The sequence below is a fragment of the Sphaeramia orbicularis genome, chromosome 1 (assembly GCF_902148855.1).
Source record: "Sphaeramia orbicularis chromosome 1, fSphaOr1.1, whole genome shotgun sequence".
Taxonomy (NCBI): Eukaryota; Metazoa; Chordata; class Actinopteri; order Kurtiformes; family Apogonidae; genus Sphaeramia; species Sphaeramia orbicularis.
Genome location: NC_043957.1, coordinates 51,681,096 through 51,701,700, shown reverse-complemented (window position 1 = coordinate 51,701,700; position 20,605 = coordinate 51,681,096). Strand labels below are relative to the sequence as shown.

General features: G+C 38.2%; 1 protein-coding gene across 1 annotated transcript in view; it reads left to right on the top strand.

Annotated features, from left to right (window-relative positions):
• The window catches only part of gatb (glutamyl-tRNA(Gln) amidotransferase, subunit B), a 34,830-nt gene that overhangs the window by 5,923 nt on the left and 8,302 nt on the right, over window positions 1–20,605 (top strand). The window contains exons 4-10 of the mRNA XM_030146994.1: window positions 6,219–6,417; window positions 7,045–7,167; window positions 7,268–7,381; window positions 8,918–9,002; window positions 10,787–10,831; window positions 16,447–16,639; window positions 16,848–16,981. Coding sequence (XP_030002854.1) covers window positions 6,219–6,417; window positions 7,045–7,167; window positions 7,268–7,381; window positions 8,918–9,002; window positions 10,787–10,831; window positions 16,447–16,639; window positions 16,848–16,981 — 893 coding nt within the window. The remainder of the gene's footprint in view (window positions 1–6,218; window positions 6,418–7,044; window positions 7,168–7,267; window positions 7,382–8,917; window positions 9,003–10,786; window positions 10,832–16,446; window positions 16,640–16,847; window positions 16,982–20,605) is intronic.

The window sequence follows — 20,605 nt, the reverse complement described above, 5'->3', positions numbered from 1 at the left end:
ACAGGGACTGGTATTGAAAAGATGCAGCTATTTATAAAATGGACTGCTGTTGCCTAACTTTTGAGAGCACTTTCAGAGTAAAAGCGGGTGCACTTCTTGCAACAGGCTGACAAAGAAAACTGAGGCAGCAACACTTTGAAATGCATAAAAAATCCTTTCGTGTCTGAATCCTTAACAGGGGAATTAAAATCATGAGGCAAGGGAAGAGTCATACTTCAGCTGTGCGTGTTTGCCTTGTATTTTATTTTATAGTGCTATGTAATATTTAAATAGGCTGTTAAATTTGGTATTTGAGCAGGTCCTGACACTGGATGTTTAAATATCTGACATGCAGTATGATCTTAAGACAGTCTAGCAAAGGTGCTGGTATCAAACATATCAAACAAATCCTTTTAACATTTCTTCTCCCATTTAACCGTCTTGCCCAAGCGATGTTCACTTTTTTTTTTCTCTTTAATGGAGTGCTCACTCATATGGCAAAGTTTCACCACCCCTCAGAGCCCTTAGGTAATTTTACTGCCATTGTGAGTGACATTTAAGCTTTAGATGTAAAAGACAAAATGTCATGGGAGCTCTACAGTGACTTGGCCCCTCTGAGACCTCTTTTTCAGCCTTGAAAGTCTTCAGAAAAGAAAGCGATACAGAATTTAGAATTTGCAGTGGCAGTCTTTCCAGGCCTATATGTTATGTTAACACACCTTTAAGCAATGTAATGAGGAGGATCATTTCAGAGAACAGAAGACACAGATTTTCTTTTCCTTGGGCTGTATTGCGTAAAAACTGCCCACAGGCGCGGCTTAAACCGAGTCTCTCCTTATAACGTCAGATGGCACATTTACTGAAAAAGAGCGTTTTCTGGTGATGTTTTTGCAGTGCTTTTTATCTCTCTTTGAAATAAATGATCGCTTCCTTTAATATTTCCCAATGTGCCCCTGCTCTAATTTCTTAGCTTGCTAAAGTTTATTGTGAAATGCGAATGATAAGACATGATGCGCGACCATTTCGGGTATATCTTGATAGACAGAAAGAGTTTTTCCCGTTTAACATTTCACAGACTTGCTGGTTATCACAAAGTGGCAGCAGTACATATTTTAATCACCATGCTAGGGATACATTATCTCTCCCAGAATGTGTGTGTACTATATCTTGAAATTCCAGCAAAAATCCCCTCCAGAAGCGCAGGGATTACTGTTGGGTTCCTCATGCTCTCTTGTGTGTTTACTGAAGATTGCATCACCTCCTTTGGATTCGTCCTCAATAGCTGACACACACAGCATGCATGATAATACCAGATTACAGTTTTTATCTTTCCCTAAGATTTTCCAAACAGCTCATGCCAGCAGGTTGAGCCCAAACCTTTATTTGAGTGTTAAACGTAATGTGTGCACTGTGCTCTGTACCTGCTGCTGCCTTGTTTATATCCATTAAGTTTGCTTTAGTCTCGTCAGCCACTTAAAAAAGAACGATCAGCTCTGACGTTGTGTGATACGGCATGATAAACAGAGCGGCTTTAATTATGCAGATGATAGGATTTTTTTTTTTTTTTCATTTGACCAAAAGTTTGAGCTCGTAAAAAACAGAGCCAGAAACAGGACTTAGGGAGGAATTATCCCACCCTTGAAAAATACATTTGTAAATTGCGTTGTACATTATTGATATGTTCCACTAGAAATCCCTGATTGCATTTTGTAAAACACCACAGTTGCTCGTTAAATGATTAATGCTGCTGTCCAACAAGCATTCCCGTCTTTGAAATGAAATGGTGAGCGAGGCACATACATAAAAACAGCCGTTTAATGACATGCCTCAGTAGCACTGCAGTAAACTACCACCAAAAGCAAATAATGACAATTTACTTAAGAAATTAAGTTTAAATTAAGCAGACATGGCCTGGTCACTAGGGGTGTAAGAAAATATTGGTTCTGCAGTATATCGCGATATTTCATTTCACGATACTATATCCATATTAAAAAGTACTGTATTGATATTTTTAGGTATTTATTCAAATGCAGACGTGGCGTAGGTTCATTTTTTTTCCTTTATTGTTTATATCTTGTTTATTATTATTTAACAGTGCACCTGTTTTATTAAATAATGGTTATTTGAAGCATCCTAAAAGCTCTTTTTATTGTCTGAGAGGTAGATGTTAGTTCCTTCGCTGAGATTGCACAAAAATAATGTTATGATGTTAGTTATGAACAAATAGAAAATGAACATTTCAGCAGGATCTTAAACTGTAATGTCTGTAAAACATAATTTAACTTTTAACACAGGAAAATTTTGTGATAAAGTATTAGATCAGTGTTTTTCAACCTTTGGGTCGGGATCCCACGTGGGGTCATCTGGAATTCAAATGGGGTCGCCTGAAATTTCTGGTAGTTGATAAAAATAAAAACTTACTAATAAAAAATATATGGTGAGTTGAGAAAGACAATCACTTACATAAAAGACATGAGAAACTGTGAAGCTGAGACTGAAGCACTGTGGTACTGTTTATCTTTCAAATGTTCATTGTGGTCAGTTTCAGATGCTGCAGCTCTTTCATAATTCATAGTTTGAGTTCTTGTTTGTTCAGTATTAATTGTCAGCCTTATAAATCCAAGCTGGACTGACTGTACATATCCTGACCAAGGAAAATAAAATTCTCACTTTGTGCAGTAATCTCCACCTGGTTTTTCTGCCTCCGTCCATAATAATATACATTCTATAGCCTAAATGTCATCTAAAATTAACGTTTATTGGCAACATAGTATAGAAAACTATGACATGATCAAAAGCAAATCAGTTTTCGCACAAAAAAGTCTCCATTTTGAATGTCTGGGGTTGCCAGAAATTTGTGATGTGAAAACAGGGTCATGAGCCAAAAGAGGTTGGGAACCACGGCATTAGATCCTGTTGTGATCAAATAAAAATGTGTTTAGTATTTGTGCATATTTCTGGTGTAATTCAATTCTTCCAGGAAATAATCTTTTAAAATAGAAACAAAACCAATAAAAAAAATCGCCTTTTTAACAGTATCATGATATATCGTGTTGTATCGTATCATCGTCCTAGTATTGTGATTCTTGCCAATACACACCCCTACTCATCATTGAGTCTCTGACATGTGTTTATTGAGTGTAGCGGATTTCTTTGTGACTTCCCTGGGCAGCTGAGGAGTAACATCAGTGTTGAGCCGGCAGACTGAGTCTGGTTTGTTTAGTGACTTTGAAATGAGTCATAAAATGAGTCAGCGCTTCACACAGGAAAGATGAGTTTGGACTGCGTGACCAGTCCGGTGTGAATAATATGTGAGCAGGCAGATAACTCAGGAAATATAAAAAATAAAAAAGTAAAAGGCAAGAAGCCACAGGAAGTGCTGTGGAAGTAGAGGGTTGTGTGAATGTGTGGCGCATCACTGCTCATTAGAGCTCAATCTGCTGTCAGGGTAATTGGGGAAGCTTAATGTGGCTACCCGGATCTTATTAGCCACAAACTTTCCTCACTGTTCATTACAGAGCCTCCAGTTGTTTATTTATTATTCAGGAAATGGTATGAGTCCTAATTTATATGCAGACTAATGTATAGTGCGCTTATGCTTCAGCCAGCAGAGACCACATTTTCAACAGCAGGGACAGAACTTACAGAAAGATTAAGTAAGAAACGGGGGATTTCTGATAAGCTGCTACTGTATTTACAAAATCCTGCAGATTTAAAGATGAAATCCGTGGAGAGGAACAGAAATTGAAAAATAAAATCCTCAGTCTGTGTTTTTTTTTTTCTCCTTATTTCATAAGAGGAGGAGGAGGAGGAGATGTGGAGGTGATTGATTGTGTCGATCAGGCACATCGTACAGAATGCCAGTGACTAACAGCCCCCACCATTCTCTTCCACCACCTCCTCACTCTCTTTAGCATAACTATGATTAATGTTTAGTTCTCTTGATGTGGTTGCCATAGTAACGACGGAAATTAATACTTGGGGCTCCAGATTCCTCAGGAAGTGGATGAAGGAGTGGATGAAATATTTATTCTTATGCTTTTGTGAGTGGAAACCTTGACTGAAATGGCGGCGCTCGGCACCATTATACTGAGAGCACAGCCAATCAGACGACATTGTGTTTAATTGATACCACAAGGTCCACTTTCACACAGATCCAGAGGAATGAAGGTGCTCCACTGATTATTCTTACTCTACCACCATGTCAGGTTTTAACTTGAAGATCACAGCCTAGCATTTCATTTACACAGAGTGATGTATGTGAATAATTTATAATAACAGGACATATTATCAAACTGCTGCCCACAACCAAACTAACCTTCTATTATGTATTGATCTGCAAAATAATATTTGTGCTAACAGTATGTTTGTTAACCCTTGTGTGGTGTTCAGATTTTTGTCATTCAGCCAGTGTTCGTGGGTGTGGTGGTCCCGCTGCATTTGTGGGTTTTTAATTCAACATAATCAAACAATTTTATGTTCAAATGCTCAACAGATGTTTACGTCATCCCAATTACAAGCAAAATAAAAAGAATATATGTTTAATATTTACTGTTTGGCTTTGTTAGATCACATTTATGAATTAAAGTGCTACTTGTTTTTAGTTTTGTTTTTTTTTAACAATGTAATATAAATCAAGATATGTACGAAAGAGGATTAGGGGGAAAAAAACTGGGAAAAAAATTAAAAATTAAGGTCCAATATATTTTTTTATTATTATTCTGAGAAAAAAGTCTGAATTCTGACTTTTTTCTCAGAATAATAGTAAAATAAATATATTGGATCTTAATTTAAAGCAAAGAAGTTTGCAGTTTTTTTTCCCGAATCCTCTTCCATAAGATATGAGTGGAAAAATCCATAAAAAAATAATTATTCATCATTTTTCTTTTAATAAAAAATGAAAACAGACCCAAACTCCATATAAGGGTTAAAACAATTGACCATTAACAAACCAATTTTGAGGTAATTTTGTTGCCATAATACCCAATGGGGATCATATCTAAATAAATAAAATAACATTCTAAATGTTGATGTCAGATGGTGCTTATCTACCACATTTCTGAAAAGATTACTTAATTACAAAAAACAGGTGTTTGAACCGGGGAAAAAAAAAAAAAAGATTACACCTATTTACTAAATGTGGTACAGGCAAACTTCCTGTCAAAAAACGAGTCTCCACCCCTGGACTCAAACACACAGCACACATGTGTAGATTGTTTAAAGATTCATTATTTACATATACATAGTTCAATTCAAGTACTTCAATTAAAAAAAAGAAATCAAGATCTTTCAATAAATGAAACGGTAAAGGTTCAGGACGGTCATTCCCAGTTGAAAGGATGTATAATTGGGTGCAGTCACTGGCCACTTTGTTAGGTACACCTTGCTAGTACCAGGTGTACCTAATAAAGTGACCAGTGCATTCAGAGATGCATTTCTGCATACTTCGGTTGTGACCAGTGGTTATTTGACTTACTATTGCCTAATTCTATCAGTTCAAACCTGTCTGTCCATTCTCTTCTGACCTCTGGTATCAACAAAGCATTTTTGACCAGAACACCGGTTCTCAACTGGTCTGGACCCACATTTCTCACCAGGCATCAAGTAGTGAACCATGTCATGGTTTAGAGAACTAAAACCAAATATACACAGTTAAGTGTCACTGTGAGCTTTTTTGTAAAAAAACAAAATATACACACAACTCTCATAATAATAAACTGAGGTAACATCGCTACTGACAAAACTAACTACACTTGTTAAGTGTTTTGGGTTTAATGATGTCATTTTCTATATTTTCGTCAGACACTATATTTTACATCAGACACTTGGGTTTGTGTTCCATTGTGCTTCATCTTACATATCAACATCTAAACAAAGTCTATCAAAAATAAAATAGAAGATTGCAGACTTTTATTTTACATCTCCCTATTGTATCATTCTCTGTAAACCTTACAGATGGTTCTCAGTAGATCAGCAGATTCTTAAATACTCAGACCAGCCTTTATGGCCACATTGCCTTTTTCTTCCCCATTCTTATGTTTGAACTTAAGCAGATCATCTTTACCACTTCTACATATCTAAATGCACTTGCTACCATGTGACTGACCTATAAGATATTTGCGTCAACATGCAGCTGAACAGGTGTACCTAATAAAGTGGCCAATGAGTGTACATGCAATAATAAGCCTTACTTTGTTGTCTGGAGTTGCAAGAAATTATTTTTTGTTTTTTCACTTCAGGCTGGATACCAGATCACCCAGCAGAGGCGGCCCATTGCAGTAGATGGCATACTCACCTACAGCCTCCTTGGAGGGTTAAAAAGAAACCAGGTGCTTAAAAAAACAGTTCGCATCAAACAGGTTCAGCTTGAGCAGGACAGTGGCAAGAGTCTCCATGATGACCTGCAGAGCCAGACGCTCATAGACCTCAACAGAGCAGGTAACATCAGACAGTTTGTGTTCTACATTTTTGACATTAAATCCTGATAAGCAGTTATGAAATCTCCATTTAATGAGTATTGTTTGTGTTGCAAAAGGCAGAAACACCCTCATTATTGTCAAAAAGTGATTATAAATACACGTCATTAAGCCACACATTTGGAGGATTTCCTCTTGAGTACAATAAACATATGCTTTGTTGTTTACTTTGAAAGAGTCCTACCCATGTGTATTAGTCTGCAGCTTAAACTCATATGCAAATAACTTTACTTTAGTTGAAAGAAAGTTTTCTGAAAAGGATAGTGGCCACTTTTTCATCCAGAAATCTATATTTGTGACTAATTTCATTTTCATCCTCAGTGGAGATGATTGGGCTTCAGGGTGAGGGCCTCAGACAGTGTACAGAAGTCGGAAAGTAATAAGAGACAAAAGGGCGCAATGTTCATCGTAGTCTGTTCTTGGGATTCATGGATAATAAGAAAAATATTGAATAACGCCAGCTTTATTGTGTAATACAGGAAGAAAAATTGTCCTGACAAACATTAATCTAGAGAAGGTGGTTTGTCACAAAACTCCATGGGATAGGTATCTTAGAGATGTAAAACATTGCTGTGTTCACATCCGTCAGGTGTAGGTCTAATGGAGCTGGTGATGGAGCCCGACATGAGCTGCGGAGAGGAGGCTGCTGCAGCTGTCAGGGAGCTTCAGCTCATCCTACAAGCCCTGGGCACCTGTCAAGGCAACATGTCTGGTATGGAAATCACTCTCTGTCTCCGTCTCTCCGCCTTCCTCTTCTCTTTTTCGAAGCTGCCAAACCACGACTTATGCATCTTTCCCATCTCTTGGCTCAGAGGGCCAGCTGAGGGTAGACGCCAATGTGTCAGTACACAGACCGGGTGAGCCTCTGGGCGTCAGGACCGAGGTGAAGAACATCAACAGCGCCCGGTATCTGGCCAGGGCTATAGGTAAGCATTGTGAAACGTTAAAGAAAGAGAGCTGTCTTATCCAAGTTGGATTTTATTGTCAGGAAGACAAACATTTATGGAGGTAGTATTAACACACCTTCAGCTGTAAGTGTTTTAACTGGTTGCATGAAAGCACACAAATGAAAGAAACACTGTTTTGTCAGCTGACATTTGCACGGTTCGTCACCCTGGAAGAGTGTGTGGAATTGTGTGTGTTACACAAGGCATACACAAAGAAGCTAAACAAACTAGGGCTGCACAATTTTGGTGTAAAATAAATTCCAGATGTTTTTCCTCTAATAACAAAATTTTTCGATTTTTGAGTAAAACTACAGAAGTCAGCATGTCGTTTTCATCTGCAGCCTGCAATGCAATGCACTACTCCCTACCTCAAATCTGTGATGGTATCACAGAATTGCTGAAAATTCCATTATTGGCCTACAGAAGTCAGGGGTGCCGCTACCAATTGTGGGCCCCATGAAAGCTAAACATTGTAGGCCCTTTCATAAAATTCAGTATCTTGTCAATCTGTTGGAAAAAGGGTTGGGGGGATCCACACATAACGTCACTTGCACTAAACAAAACTGAAACTTAACACACTTTGAACATCTGATTCCTGACTTCTGTGTCTCTCTTATACAGCAGATCTTACAGGACATTTTCACTTTATGCGCAGAGCTTTACGCAGAGTTTTCTTCTTTGTACCTCTACCCAGAAATTCATAAAAGCACTTGTTTTTGCAGTGTCTTTGTAAATACATTTTCCATCTTCTTTATTTCACAGGTGTACAAAAGTTGATTTTAATCTTAGGAATGATTTGTAAGTGTGTGTTTACAACCTCAAAGTCTTACTGCTCCAAATTTGAGCCCATTTAAAAGCAACTTTCCCACACTTTATTGTAGAATTTCCACATCAATACACACACTTCTACAGTTGAGACAGCTGTTTAAAGGCTATAGCATTTACTTCATGTTCATACAAATTTAATTCAGTTTTATTTTTTAGCTCAAATAAGACAGCGGGATACACTGTGAGATGAAGACATGAGGTGTAGCCAATGTTGACGGGAAGTTGTGAAGGATAACTTTGGGACTGACAGCCATTCACAAACAATTAGCTGTGTGATTGCAGTGCGTGGCTCCTCACAGCTGCTCACTTTAAAAACAGTGTATATTTTACGTCAACTCTGTCTTCACTGACTGCTGATTGATTCGCTTCGAGAGCTGACAAGGAGCCAAAGCCCGAAAATTTCAGCACTTTACATGCAGGTTTATAGGTTCAGCTTGATGTGCCGTGGTGCCCTGCTTGAATTTTTGTATCGATAAAGTTCTACTGTATTTGCTCTGCTGCTGAATTGGTATTTAAAAGGCATGGAGAAGAACATCATTTATCACAGTTATAATGTGGCAGCAGACAGAGAAATGAGTATTGCCAGTGTATCAGAGCAGATGTTTGGCATTTTCCACCAAATTATATTTGTGTGCACTACTGTTATTGGATGAAATGTCTGTATTTGTGTTTGCTTATATTCCCCAGACTACGAGATCCAGAGACAGATTGATGTCCTGCAGAGAGGGGGAACGGTACAAAATGAGACTCGAGCGTATGATTCCAAATCAGGGTAAGAGGATGAAAGACCAGTACTGTAATGCCAAGCTTTAGCCACTACAGCACCCTCTGACTGGGATGTGTGCCTGGTTCATTAGTCCTGGGCTTTGCTGAGGAGGAACCATCATGGTAATGATGATGAATAGAGCCATTTGGATGCCACCATCATCTCGTGTTATCTGTGAGCTATGCGCAGCTCACAGGCTTATGAGCCTACAGAATGAGCCAGCTCTCACACAGCTGAGGCCTTGATCATCTTCTGGGGTCTGATTCCCTCCCAAGAGGCCTTGCTCTGTTGAGGTACATGTTGATGTGTGTTAAATAGTGTGTGTGATGGCCTCTGATTGGCTCTCTGTGCCCATTTCTCTGAAGGAGGCTTCAGCTTGGACTGCATCAGACAGCCAGGTCGACTGGAAGGCATCATCTCACATATGTTCCAACAGTGTTATTTAATTATTTTTGTAAAAAGCAGCACTAATACACACTGTCTTTGGATGCAACTGGACTTAATTTGTCTATTAATTAATGTGGAAACCCTTTTTTTGGATTGTAAGACTGATCATAGTTTATCAAATGTCAGAAGATGGTAAGAAATGTTCACTACAGTAGTGCAACTGTTCATAGACCAAAAAGCTTCACAAAATTCACAAAACTTCACAAAACTGCTGCTGTTGTAACAAAGCAATTTCCTGCAAAGGATCGATCTATCTATCTATCTATCTATCTATCTATCTATCTATCTATCTATCTATCTATCTATCTATCTATCTATCTATCTATCTATCTATCTATCTATCTATCTAAAAATCAATCTTGTAAGAATAATGTGCAAATAATTCACAGTCTTTTAAAGCAATGGCTACTGCCATAGTACTGTGGCATGAAGTATGGGTTTGTCTATTGCCACAGAGCCACTGAAATATTAGCATTGTACTGTGACAATAAGCAGTAAGGACATTTTGTTTCCACAGAGCCGATCATGGATACTGTTCCTTGAACTCATTAGCCTCTTGTTGCCACAGTACAGTGGTAATATAAGGCGTATATGCCCTGTAAACACGATAACAAAATTATGTTAATCTGCAAAAGTTAAAAGGGGTCATATTTTGCTAAACCCACTTTTATTAGTCTTTGGTACATTTATTTGTGTATTTGGACCCTAACAGTTCACAAAGTTTGAATTTGAACCCTCCAGGTGCTGCAAAGATATCTTTATATTCATTCTGGCAAAAATTGAGTGGATTCTACAATCTGTTTTAATTCCTGCTTCATTTGTTACGTATATAACTTATGTCATGACATTTGCACATATGAGGTCAAGACTTCTGATGAACATTTCTCCAAGTACGACATAATTGTTTGTCAGCAGCAGTTGTAGTCCATACTGTAAATATGTCCAAACTTCGAGCCGATTACTAGTTTAGCATGTTCAGTTGTTGGTTGTATTATCGAACACACGTAGTTGAACAGGGACAGAAAGCATGATCAACAACCTGGAGGGGGTGGGGCGTTAAGTGGCTCATTTGTATCTAAAGGGCCAGCGCTCAAAACGACCTTTCTGGTGTCATTACTCAGAAATAGGGTTGAAGATGGACCTGTGGAGTTGAATGAATGAAGAATTCAGACCCAAGCAGAGCATTTACAGTTTATGTAGACCACAGGGAAATGTTTAAAAATACAAAATTCCATTTAAAAAAGCAAAATATCACTCTTTTAATATCATTTCAGCCTTTCGTCCACATGACACTGGTGTTGTCGGTGCCATATTCGTAGTTAAATCTGTATATTGTCTTCCAGGGAGACCATTCCTATGAGAGACAAAGAGGGTCTTCAAGACTACAGGTGAGTGTGTGTGCCATCTGTTGTACACACCCTGCAGCTGGTTTACTGACATACAGTTAATGATATCGGAAGATTAGATTCCCCTCAATGGGGACAGAAAAAAGAAAAAAAGATGATGAGAGCTGATGTGAGTGGCAGGAAGATGCAGAGACGTAAACACATCATTTAGTGTCTGGACCGCAGGTGTTTGTGTTTAAGTTTAGGAGGAGGAATGAAAGACAGGCAGGTTTAAGGCTGATGGAGCCACACGATTAGGAGGTTTAGTGAAATGTGACAAGTGTGGTGTCAAGAGAACTATTAGCAGCTCAACAAAAGCAAACCTGTCTCCTCCAAGCTTATCTTTTCTGTCGATAAAGCATCGGCCCTCCTTCCTCCCCTCCCTCTTTTTAGGTCTGTGTCGTCGTCGTCTTTGATAGCAATTTCTTCAAACACCTCTGACAAATTCATTCAAAATTTTAAATGTCACCTCCTTAGGACAGTGTCTACAAAGTTAGTTCACGATTTTGAGATATTCACAGTTTGCCTTTACTTATAATGGGCCCTATTTTGATGCCGTATAATATGGAAATAGTTAGAGATATCAGTATAGTTACTATTGAGGACAGATAGGAACTCATATGTGGACTTTCATTTGGGTTCATGACCTTTGACGTTGAGTGACACTGAAGGGTAACACTGAAGGTCACCAATGTCTGCATTTCAACAATTTTCTTCTCCGCAACTACTGGTCAGATTCATTTAAAAAAAATTATGTAGCTTCCTTGGGACAATGCCTACAAAGTTTGGTCAGAGTTTTGAAAAATGTAGATTTTTGACAAGTTTTTAAAATGTTAAAAAAAATTTCCATTACTTATAATGGGCTATATTTTGATATTTTGATGCTTATAACATGGAAATGGTTACAGATATCAATATAGTTACTACTGAGCACTGATAGGAAGTCATAAATGATTGAATTAGTTGAGTTCTCCTCCACTGAAAGTACCACCCACTTCTATTGGGAGATTGGTGTCCTGCATCCAGACCACAGAACTCTAACATAGAGACAGAACCTGACAATATTTTATCACTGTGTGTTTAGTCTTATTGTATGCACTTTTATAGTATTTGATTAAGCTGTTGTTATCTTATAATTTGATCATGTTTTTATTAGGGCTGTCAAAATGAACGCATTAACGTGGTTTAATCCTTCATCATGATTAATCTGATAAAAAATTTTAACACAATTAACCCATCTGCAGTGCTGAGTGACTCTGAACGTCTCTGGCGACACATTTTGGGCAGTGTGTCCAAGTAGAGTTAGCGTCACACATGTGCAAAATGGGCAGTTGATCCAGTAGTGACAGGTAGCAGAACCAACCCAGAAAGATGGAAGACGATAAACAGTACGTTGGCCCTCTGGATGGAAATATGAGGACAAAAAAACGAAGACGGAACCAAAAGTGTTATGCATGCAGGAAGGAGGGTTTTTTTTCACTGAAGCGCTTCCATCTTAAAATACCACATTAATGAAGAGCATACATTAGTCTGGGATTCTGCTAGCACTTCAGCTAACGCATCACCTAACTTGCGTCAAACACGGTAAGTGCATATATAGTCCCGTCTTTCTTGAGTGTGTTTGCTCATGCAAAATGAAATGCAATTAATATAGATTAAAAATTAGTGATATTTAGTTGTGATTAATCAAAATTAATCCACAGCAACCCTGTGATTAATCTGATTAAGAAATTTCATCATTTGACAGCGCTAGTTTTTAGATGTAAAGCACTTAGGTCTTTGTGTTGTTGTAAAGTGAATAATAATAATAATAATAATTCAATGGTTTTATATAGCACTTTTCTAAGTATTCAAAGATGCTTTACAATTAGCAGCCAAGGGATGAACACACAATAGAGGGAATGCACATACGTCACTTCCCCCCTGGGCCACGCCCCTCTAAGTCAGACAGAGTGGCAAAAACAAACCAACTCTACATGGCAGAGCATAGCAGTAACTACAGCGACACCGGGAAAAATGTGGAATATAATATGAAATTAAAGACAACTGGACTCGACATGGATCCATACAAGCTACCAAACAACAAGCGGTCTACGAACATTGATATGTGGCCGGAAATCACGTATCCTGACATTTATATGAACCTGATTTCAACGCCGGGAAAATACCCAATGCAAAGGCTGAAAGCATACAAAAGCCAAAGAGTTGTTGACATCCTCGTCATCGTTAATTAGAGGATTACAGCTGGTGAGTGTTTTCAGCTCAACATACAATTGTTTTGAGGTTGTATGTCAGTAAAGATGTATTTTCTTGGCGGTGATTGTCAAGGTAAAGGCCCAGCAGTAGTGCTCACTGTTCACTACTGATTTACTGGAGTTGAACCCTTAGTTTTGACCCAAGTGAGTGTATGATCTACTGGTACTGTGGAGATTTAAGTAGAGTTCACATCAAATACTTGATACAACACAGCTACAACAGCTTTGTGCTAGAGTACCCCCTTATTTGGAAAACTAGGTTAGCCTCAGTTTAAGCCAGTTTACAAATCATGTAGAGCACAAGGTTCAGAATCACACAACTGAAGACAAAAACGTTTCAGTTATTAAACATAGAACTAAATGACAGATGCTAACATTAAGAGCTTTACTAAGAAGTAATGTCAGCCAAAACGATATGTAATTTAAGGTATGATTTTACGCAAGAATACAGCATAAATTAACGTTAACTAACCTGAAATGGCAACCACAAATCCAGGTTTCGTTGCCTGGATTCCAGTTATTTCTCTGAATTACAGTGATCCATCTGCTTCTTCTGTCTTTGGCTTTAGGTCGCCGCTAAAACAATAGCTCCGAGTGCTTTTTAAATCTATTCATGCAGTTAATGGCAAAACAACTCTTCCCCATTTTTTAGACTGTTCTTAAGTTTTCGCAATATTCAAGCCAAAGCTGCAACTCATCTCCCTCTTTCTGCCACTCAGTGGGCGTAACCGCAGTGACTTCCGCTAGCGGTGACGTCACGTGCACACCCTTTATAAACAGGTTAAAACAGATACAGACAGAGCTGCTGGGATGACGTAGGCAAGGTAGGGAGCTGCCTAGCCCCCCCCCCCCCCCCCCCCGCTGAAGAGGGCCCCCGATGGCCGCGTGGTCATTTATCTGTACAACTTATTAAAAACCATCCACAGTGAGGCAGCGCTAACCCTCTCCTGTACTGTTTAGTGAGTGGGGCCCCCCAAACTAGAGGGATCCCCCCCTATGCAATGACAAACACTATGAGGGTCATGTAGAAGTGACATCAGCCCTCACGCACCCCCCATCACACTCCCCACGTGCTGTCAGTGGAGATACAAACGGTCTGTCCACACTGAGCAGGCGGCGCGAGCATTTAAAAAGAACAACAATGATGAAGCGCTCCTACCCTTCAGGGTTTGAAAAAGACGAAAAAAGAAAGAAGAGGAAAAACGCCAATGACACAGCGGTAAGTATTAAGTAAACCACTGTTTTCTCCAAATAGGCTACAACTGTGTGATATGTTCGAAACTGTGCGAACAAAAGCCCTCACATCAGTGACCAAACACAGATAGATGTTAGCATTAGAGGGAGAGGATTCAGTTCAACAACTAATCATATACACACAACACAACTGTGTTCTGTGGGAAGAATTTAAGGAGAGAATAAACATAACTTCCCGGTCGCCCTTAAATTTCTTTGGAGCTAAATAATTTGGATGTGGAGGACCGAAGTACGACAGCATTAAAAGTATTTAGTCCTGAAAAGCCAAAGCTAAGCCTACTGAAGTGTTTTCACTTACTCTGGACGGTTGTCTGCCTCCTGGTCCGGTCACCGACACAACTTTATTCCAAACAAAATCGTCTGGTCCTGTGAATCCCATCCAGTTTGGACAAATAATCCATCCAGTTCAATGGACATTTTCGGTTAGCTAGCAATTTCCGTTGGTGATCTGTCCATCCCATTAGGAGGAAAATGTCCCTTTTCCATTGCGTTTGTCCGTCTCATCCATACGTATGTTCCTTGTGTTGCAGCTGGTTTAGACACAGAAGAGGACTAGAGTAGGACTGCAGCAAAAGTTTGTATTTTCAGTCCAACATTTGTTCGAGTCCCTCACATCAGCTCTGTGCCCTCACTGCGGAACTGAGTTCTGTTCACGTTCATGGCAGCACACGTAAACAGTACATGAGGCGTTCAGGAACAATTAGAATAATTAGGAAATTACAGCGCTTTTCAAAATTATCAAATGTTCAGAATATTCAAATACAACATTAAAAAAAAATGAATGACGGTGTCTGTGAACCATGTCTGTGAACCATGTAATCACAATCGTACATTTTAAACTCTGTAATTATCTATATTTCCCACACTTGCCCATCAACACATCACAACACTTTGCACCATGTGCTCAGTTAGTTTTGCCAATGAGGTCTGACGCTACATTTTGATGCATTATGGGAAGTGAAGTTCTTCTCCTGCAAAGTTACTATCAAATCCTCCGCACTTTAATCATATACTTCTAGAATATGGACAAAAGTAAGCCTACTCACCAAATGCCTTTTTTTTTTTTGGCCTTTTTTAGGTGCTTTGCTTAAATTTCTGTCAGCGCCAATTGATAGTGACAATGCCACCTCCTCACAAGCTGAAGGTATTTATCAGGCTACATGGAATTAGTTACATCACAGTCTAGGAAAAAAAATCTTAACATTATTAAATCTATCACAATCAGTACTAATTGCATATTATTATATAATAAATAATAATTTAAATCATTTTATTTGTTTATCCTTTTATCATCAGTAGTACTAAGCCTAGTAGTACTGATAGTAGTAGAATAATAATGATGATTTTTTTTTTTAGGCTGTGATGAAACTTATGAAGTTAACTCTCAAGTCCCAGCCAGGGCCAGTGAACCATCATGTCAGTTTGACAACAATACCTAATTGAAGACACTGTGTCCTTTACTACACTCTAGTGAATACTTTGTGTAGTGTAATACAGAGTAATTCATGACTCATTAAATGCATCAGAAAACAGGAAATCGCATCTGGATTTTATTTTTCTTCTTCAGTGATTCGACCACCACATCTTCGCATATTAGGGGCCTCACTTTAATTTCTTGCCTAGGGTCCCCATATATCTTGAAACGGCCCTAGATACAGAATTAATACAAAAAGGCAAACAAGAACAAATACTCAAGCAAAAAGGTAGAGAACAGATAAGGAGAAGAAAACACATGAGAGGAGGTGGAACAGACGGTCAGTTTTCGTATGATGATCTGAAGAGGTGAGATTTGAGTTGGCTTTTGAATAAAGTGAGTGTGTCAGAGTTCTGGATGTGAAAGGGTAGGGAGTTCCACAGGGTTGGGGCGGCGATGGCAAAAGCTCTGTCATCCAGGGTACGGAATTTACTCTTGGTGATGGGGGTGAGAGGGTTTGCATCAGCGGAGCGGAGGCGGCGAGTGGGGGAGTGGCGGTGCAGTAGTAGTAGTGCTATATAAATAAACTTTGATTGATTGAAGTTCGCAAATTGAAGTTGTTATCGATTTTTGACAGAACATGCCGGTGACATAGAGGGCCGTTGGTCCTATTTTTCCCTCTGTCGTCCCTTCAGGTTTATGCCAGAGCCTAACCTGCCCCCTCTGATCGTGTATGAGGATAACGCATCGCTGCTGCCTGGCGCTGATGTGTGCCAGGCGGTGGTGGTGCACGAGATAAGAGAAAGGCTGCCGGAGCTGCCCAGCGTGAAGAGAGACAGGCTGGTGCGGACATACGGCATCCTGCCCGAGCACAGCTTTACTCTGGTGGTAAGTGTAAAAACTGGAGCTTTTAGAGAGATTTCTTTGCTAAAACTGTTTCCAGCATTTCTGTTTTAATTACCCCCAAATGAAGTCCAGGCAGTCAAGTTGGAGGTAGCTGCACACTGACCCTGCTGTGCTGGTGTGATTCTAATTAGATAATGTCCATGTGAAATGCTGAAGTGTCTTCCTGGTGTTTTTTTTTTTTTTGCTGCAGAATGAGGAAGGGCTGGTGGAGTACTTTGAGGCAGTGCTCAGGGAAACTAAGAAGGAGCCGAGGAAGGTGATTGGCTGGGTGACAAATGAGCTGCTGGGTCAGCTGAAGCAGCAAGACATGAGTGTGAGCCAGAGGTGAGACAGACACACAAACCCTCTTGTTTCTGTACAACATCCACATTGCCTTGATTATCTTGAGGGTATCTTGTTTGTTTGTTTGTTTATTTATTTATTGTTAACAATGCAGCTTATCAACAGAAACCTGGAAGCCCCATTCCAGCCACTGTGAAAAAAGGTGGTGCTATGAGTCAAAATAACAAGCTAGTATTTCAGAATAATATTTTGAGAAACCAACTCTGTACCTTGAGACAGTTTTTCATTATTTTGAGATACCGGCTCATTATTTTCACTTGGAGTAACTTTTTTTTTAAGTCGGCCTCCATAAAAAGTATAAACATAAACTGCTTCAGTCTGCTTAGAAAGTATCTCAAGATGAGAATTTTGTTAAAATATTAATCTAAGAACTACTAACTTTGAGACAGTTTCTGGTTATTTTTGAGATGCTAAGTCATTATGTTGACTTCACATTATTTTTTAGCTCGTCTGTTTGTCCATTCGTCATCATTCTGCTTCCAGGCCATGACTGGAAGACAGTATTCACAAAACTTCCTACAGTTTATTGACATGTGTTGTGGAAATGTTTTGCTATATCTGTGAGCCAAATGAAGGATCTAGATTAAATTTAAACACATTTTGAGTTCTTGGAGCAACTTTGCACCAAACTTGCTACTATTTTTACATGTTATAGTCGTTCCTCATCTTAGATCTTTTGTCTTTTGCCCATCTGTGCAGAAACACAAAACCAGTCAATGACACTGTTGTCCAACTTTTTGGTAACGATCTACTTCAAAACGTGTCAAATCTTTCATAGTTTGAGAAGATGAATTGGACTGTTTGCTAAAGTGGGTGTGCTTAGTGTTTACCAAGTTAGTCATTTCCAAATTTAGTATTTAGTATTTATTTATTTACACATCACAAACAACAAGATTGTTTTTGTTTTTAAATTATCATGCAAGTAACACCATTGTGCAGGAGAGGATAGAAACCAAAAAAGGCTTATATAAATACCTCCCTGGAAATAAACAATACACAAAAAGAAATAAAGAATAAAAATATGAGATAACTGAAATAATAATTAAAAGTAAAAAATTAAAAAATACAATAAAATGATATGAAGACTTACTTTTTTTTTTTTTTTTTTTGGTAAATTAGAGTCCTTTTCAGATGCAGTGTAAATAATGATAAAGAAGATGTTGATTGAAGTTCAGGACATAGATTATTCCAAAGATGCCATTCCACCATTCCAAAAAATGTGTTTTGTGTATTTGTTGATCCACTGTGATCTATAAGTTGTAATTTACATGTGTAAATAATAAACTGAGACATTTTATTGTTAAAATTGCACTTAAGTTTTTTTTTTTTTTGTTTTTTTTTTTAAGAAATTTGAGTTTGTTTCTGTCATTCACATCGTTTTAAAGGATAGTTGGTAGATGTAAACATTTTCATTGCACAATTTTACTTTTTTTCACTCTGCAATATAGAGGAAAGTTTGGAGTGGGCATTATTTATATATTATAATATTATTATTTTACTGTTCTGGCCCACTTCAGATTAAATTTGGCTTAATGTGGCCCCTGAACTAAAATGAGTTTGACACCCCTGCTCTAAAGGGTCTATTTTCATCATAGTAGTGAAAATGTAACTGTTGATAGTAGCTTGTGTGAATACCTGAAAACTCTGATTAATTTTCAAATCAAACAGAATGAGATTTGGTTTATTTATTTATCTTTTTCATAAAGTCTACATCTCCAGGCTTAAACTACACATTAATTCATTCATTCACATTCAGTCACATACATTTTTTCATGTATCTGGTGTGGTTCAAATGACCAGCATATACTAAATGTTTCAACTAAACATTCACTGATGACTCTGAGTTTCTGGATTCTCTTTAAGAGTTTAACAAATTCTGAGCAGCAGTATTACCTCACATCACACTGAATCAAATCAGTCACACTCCTAAAATAATTAATTTACTAAGCAAGGGAAATAACTAACAGGCTGTAAACTGAATTATGAAGGAGAACAGCTGCATAAAAGCATGATAATAAAGTCACTTCCATCAGTAAAATGTCACTTTAATTTTGGGACTGATGCTGATTCCCACCTGAGACACACATTTACAAACTCTTAATAAGAAATGCAGGCAAAATCCAATTTATTGAATTCTTTCTTCTCTTTTCCCTGGGAAGCTTTGCAGTGGATTAATGAGTGTTTAAGCAGAAAAAAAGTTTCACTGCATTAGGGTAATAATAATGTTTTCAGAGCCAGGCCAATATTTCCAGAATTTCTAACAGCATCTCAACTTTAGAGCAATAATGTATTCCTGCAGTGTTCTTTATCCATGGACTCAGGGTTCATACAAGTGCTTGAAATCCTTGAAAATGCTTCAGTTTAGAGCTGCATAATATATCGTTTGAGCATCATCTTTGCAATGTACATGTGCGCAATAGTCACATCAGAGGTCCTGCAATGTAGGAGGTAAAATGTTCTCATCTAATTTCAAAGGTAAGTAAGTAAGTAAAGCTTTATTTATATAGCACTTTTTAAAACAATATGTTACAAAGTGCTTCACATAAAGGAGAGATAGATAAGAACAAATAAATCAAATCAAATCAAATTTTATATAGCGCCAAAAGTTATCTCATGACACTTTACATATAGAGTTGGTCAGAACCAGACTCTTAAGCCAATTTACAGAAACCCAACAGAATCCTCCAGGAGCAAACACTTGGGACTGGTGACACACTCTGCACGCAGCGATCCACCAATCACAAACGTTCTTTATCAGTTTGGAGTGAGTCGCTGGTAACAACATTGAAAAATGAGCAACGAACCAGAGAAAATCACCGAAAATTAAGACCTGGTGCAAAAAAGAAAAGCAGCGTCAGTTATCTGGAATTATTTCGGCTACAAGAAGGATGATACTGAAACATGTGTTCTGTGTCGACAGTGCCTTGAACCTGTCGACACAATGAGAGGAAGCACAACTTATTAGTTTGACTATTTACGTCGGTACCACACAGCTATTATATCCTCCTGAGTTGTTTTTCATATCACAATATACAGTATATTGCAGGGTTAACAAAAAATCGCAATGTCAGTTTTTTCCAATATCGTGCAGCCCTACTCCAATTTCAATGTTTTGTTTTCAAGGTTTAAAAAGTGCTTAAATCTCAGTTTAAGTACTTGAAAGTGCTTGCAATTCTAACTCTGTGATGTGATTTATTTATTTATTTTTAACATTCACTCTGCCAGGTTAGATGCCAAGTCAAAGCTACTAACAGAGAGGTGATACATTCTGAAAAATAAAACTTGATGTCAAAAAAGAAAGTTAGTGGATGTTCTCAGGTCGATTCCAGGTACATTTTTATCTTAATCTTTTTCTCAATGTGAGTGTTTCTAAAGAACACCGAGTGGCTTCCCTTCTTTTTGGATAAAACTTTGTGTCCTCCTTTAATTTCTAAAGTTTTTGCTAGTATGAAACATAATTACTAGGGCTGTCAAAATAAACACATTAATGCAGATTAATCCATCCTCACAGTTAATCTGATTAAAAATTTTAACGCAATTAACCCATCTACGGTGCAGAATGACTGAATGTTTCTGGCAACGCATTTCCTGCAGTTTGTCTAAGTA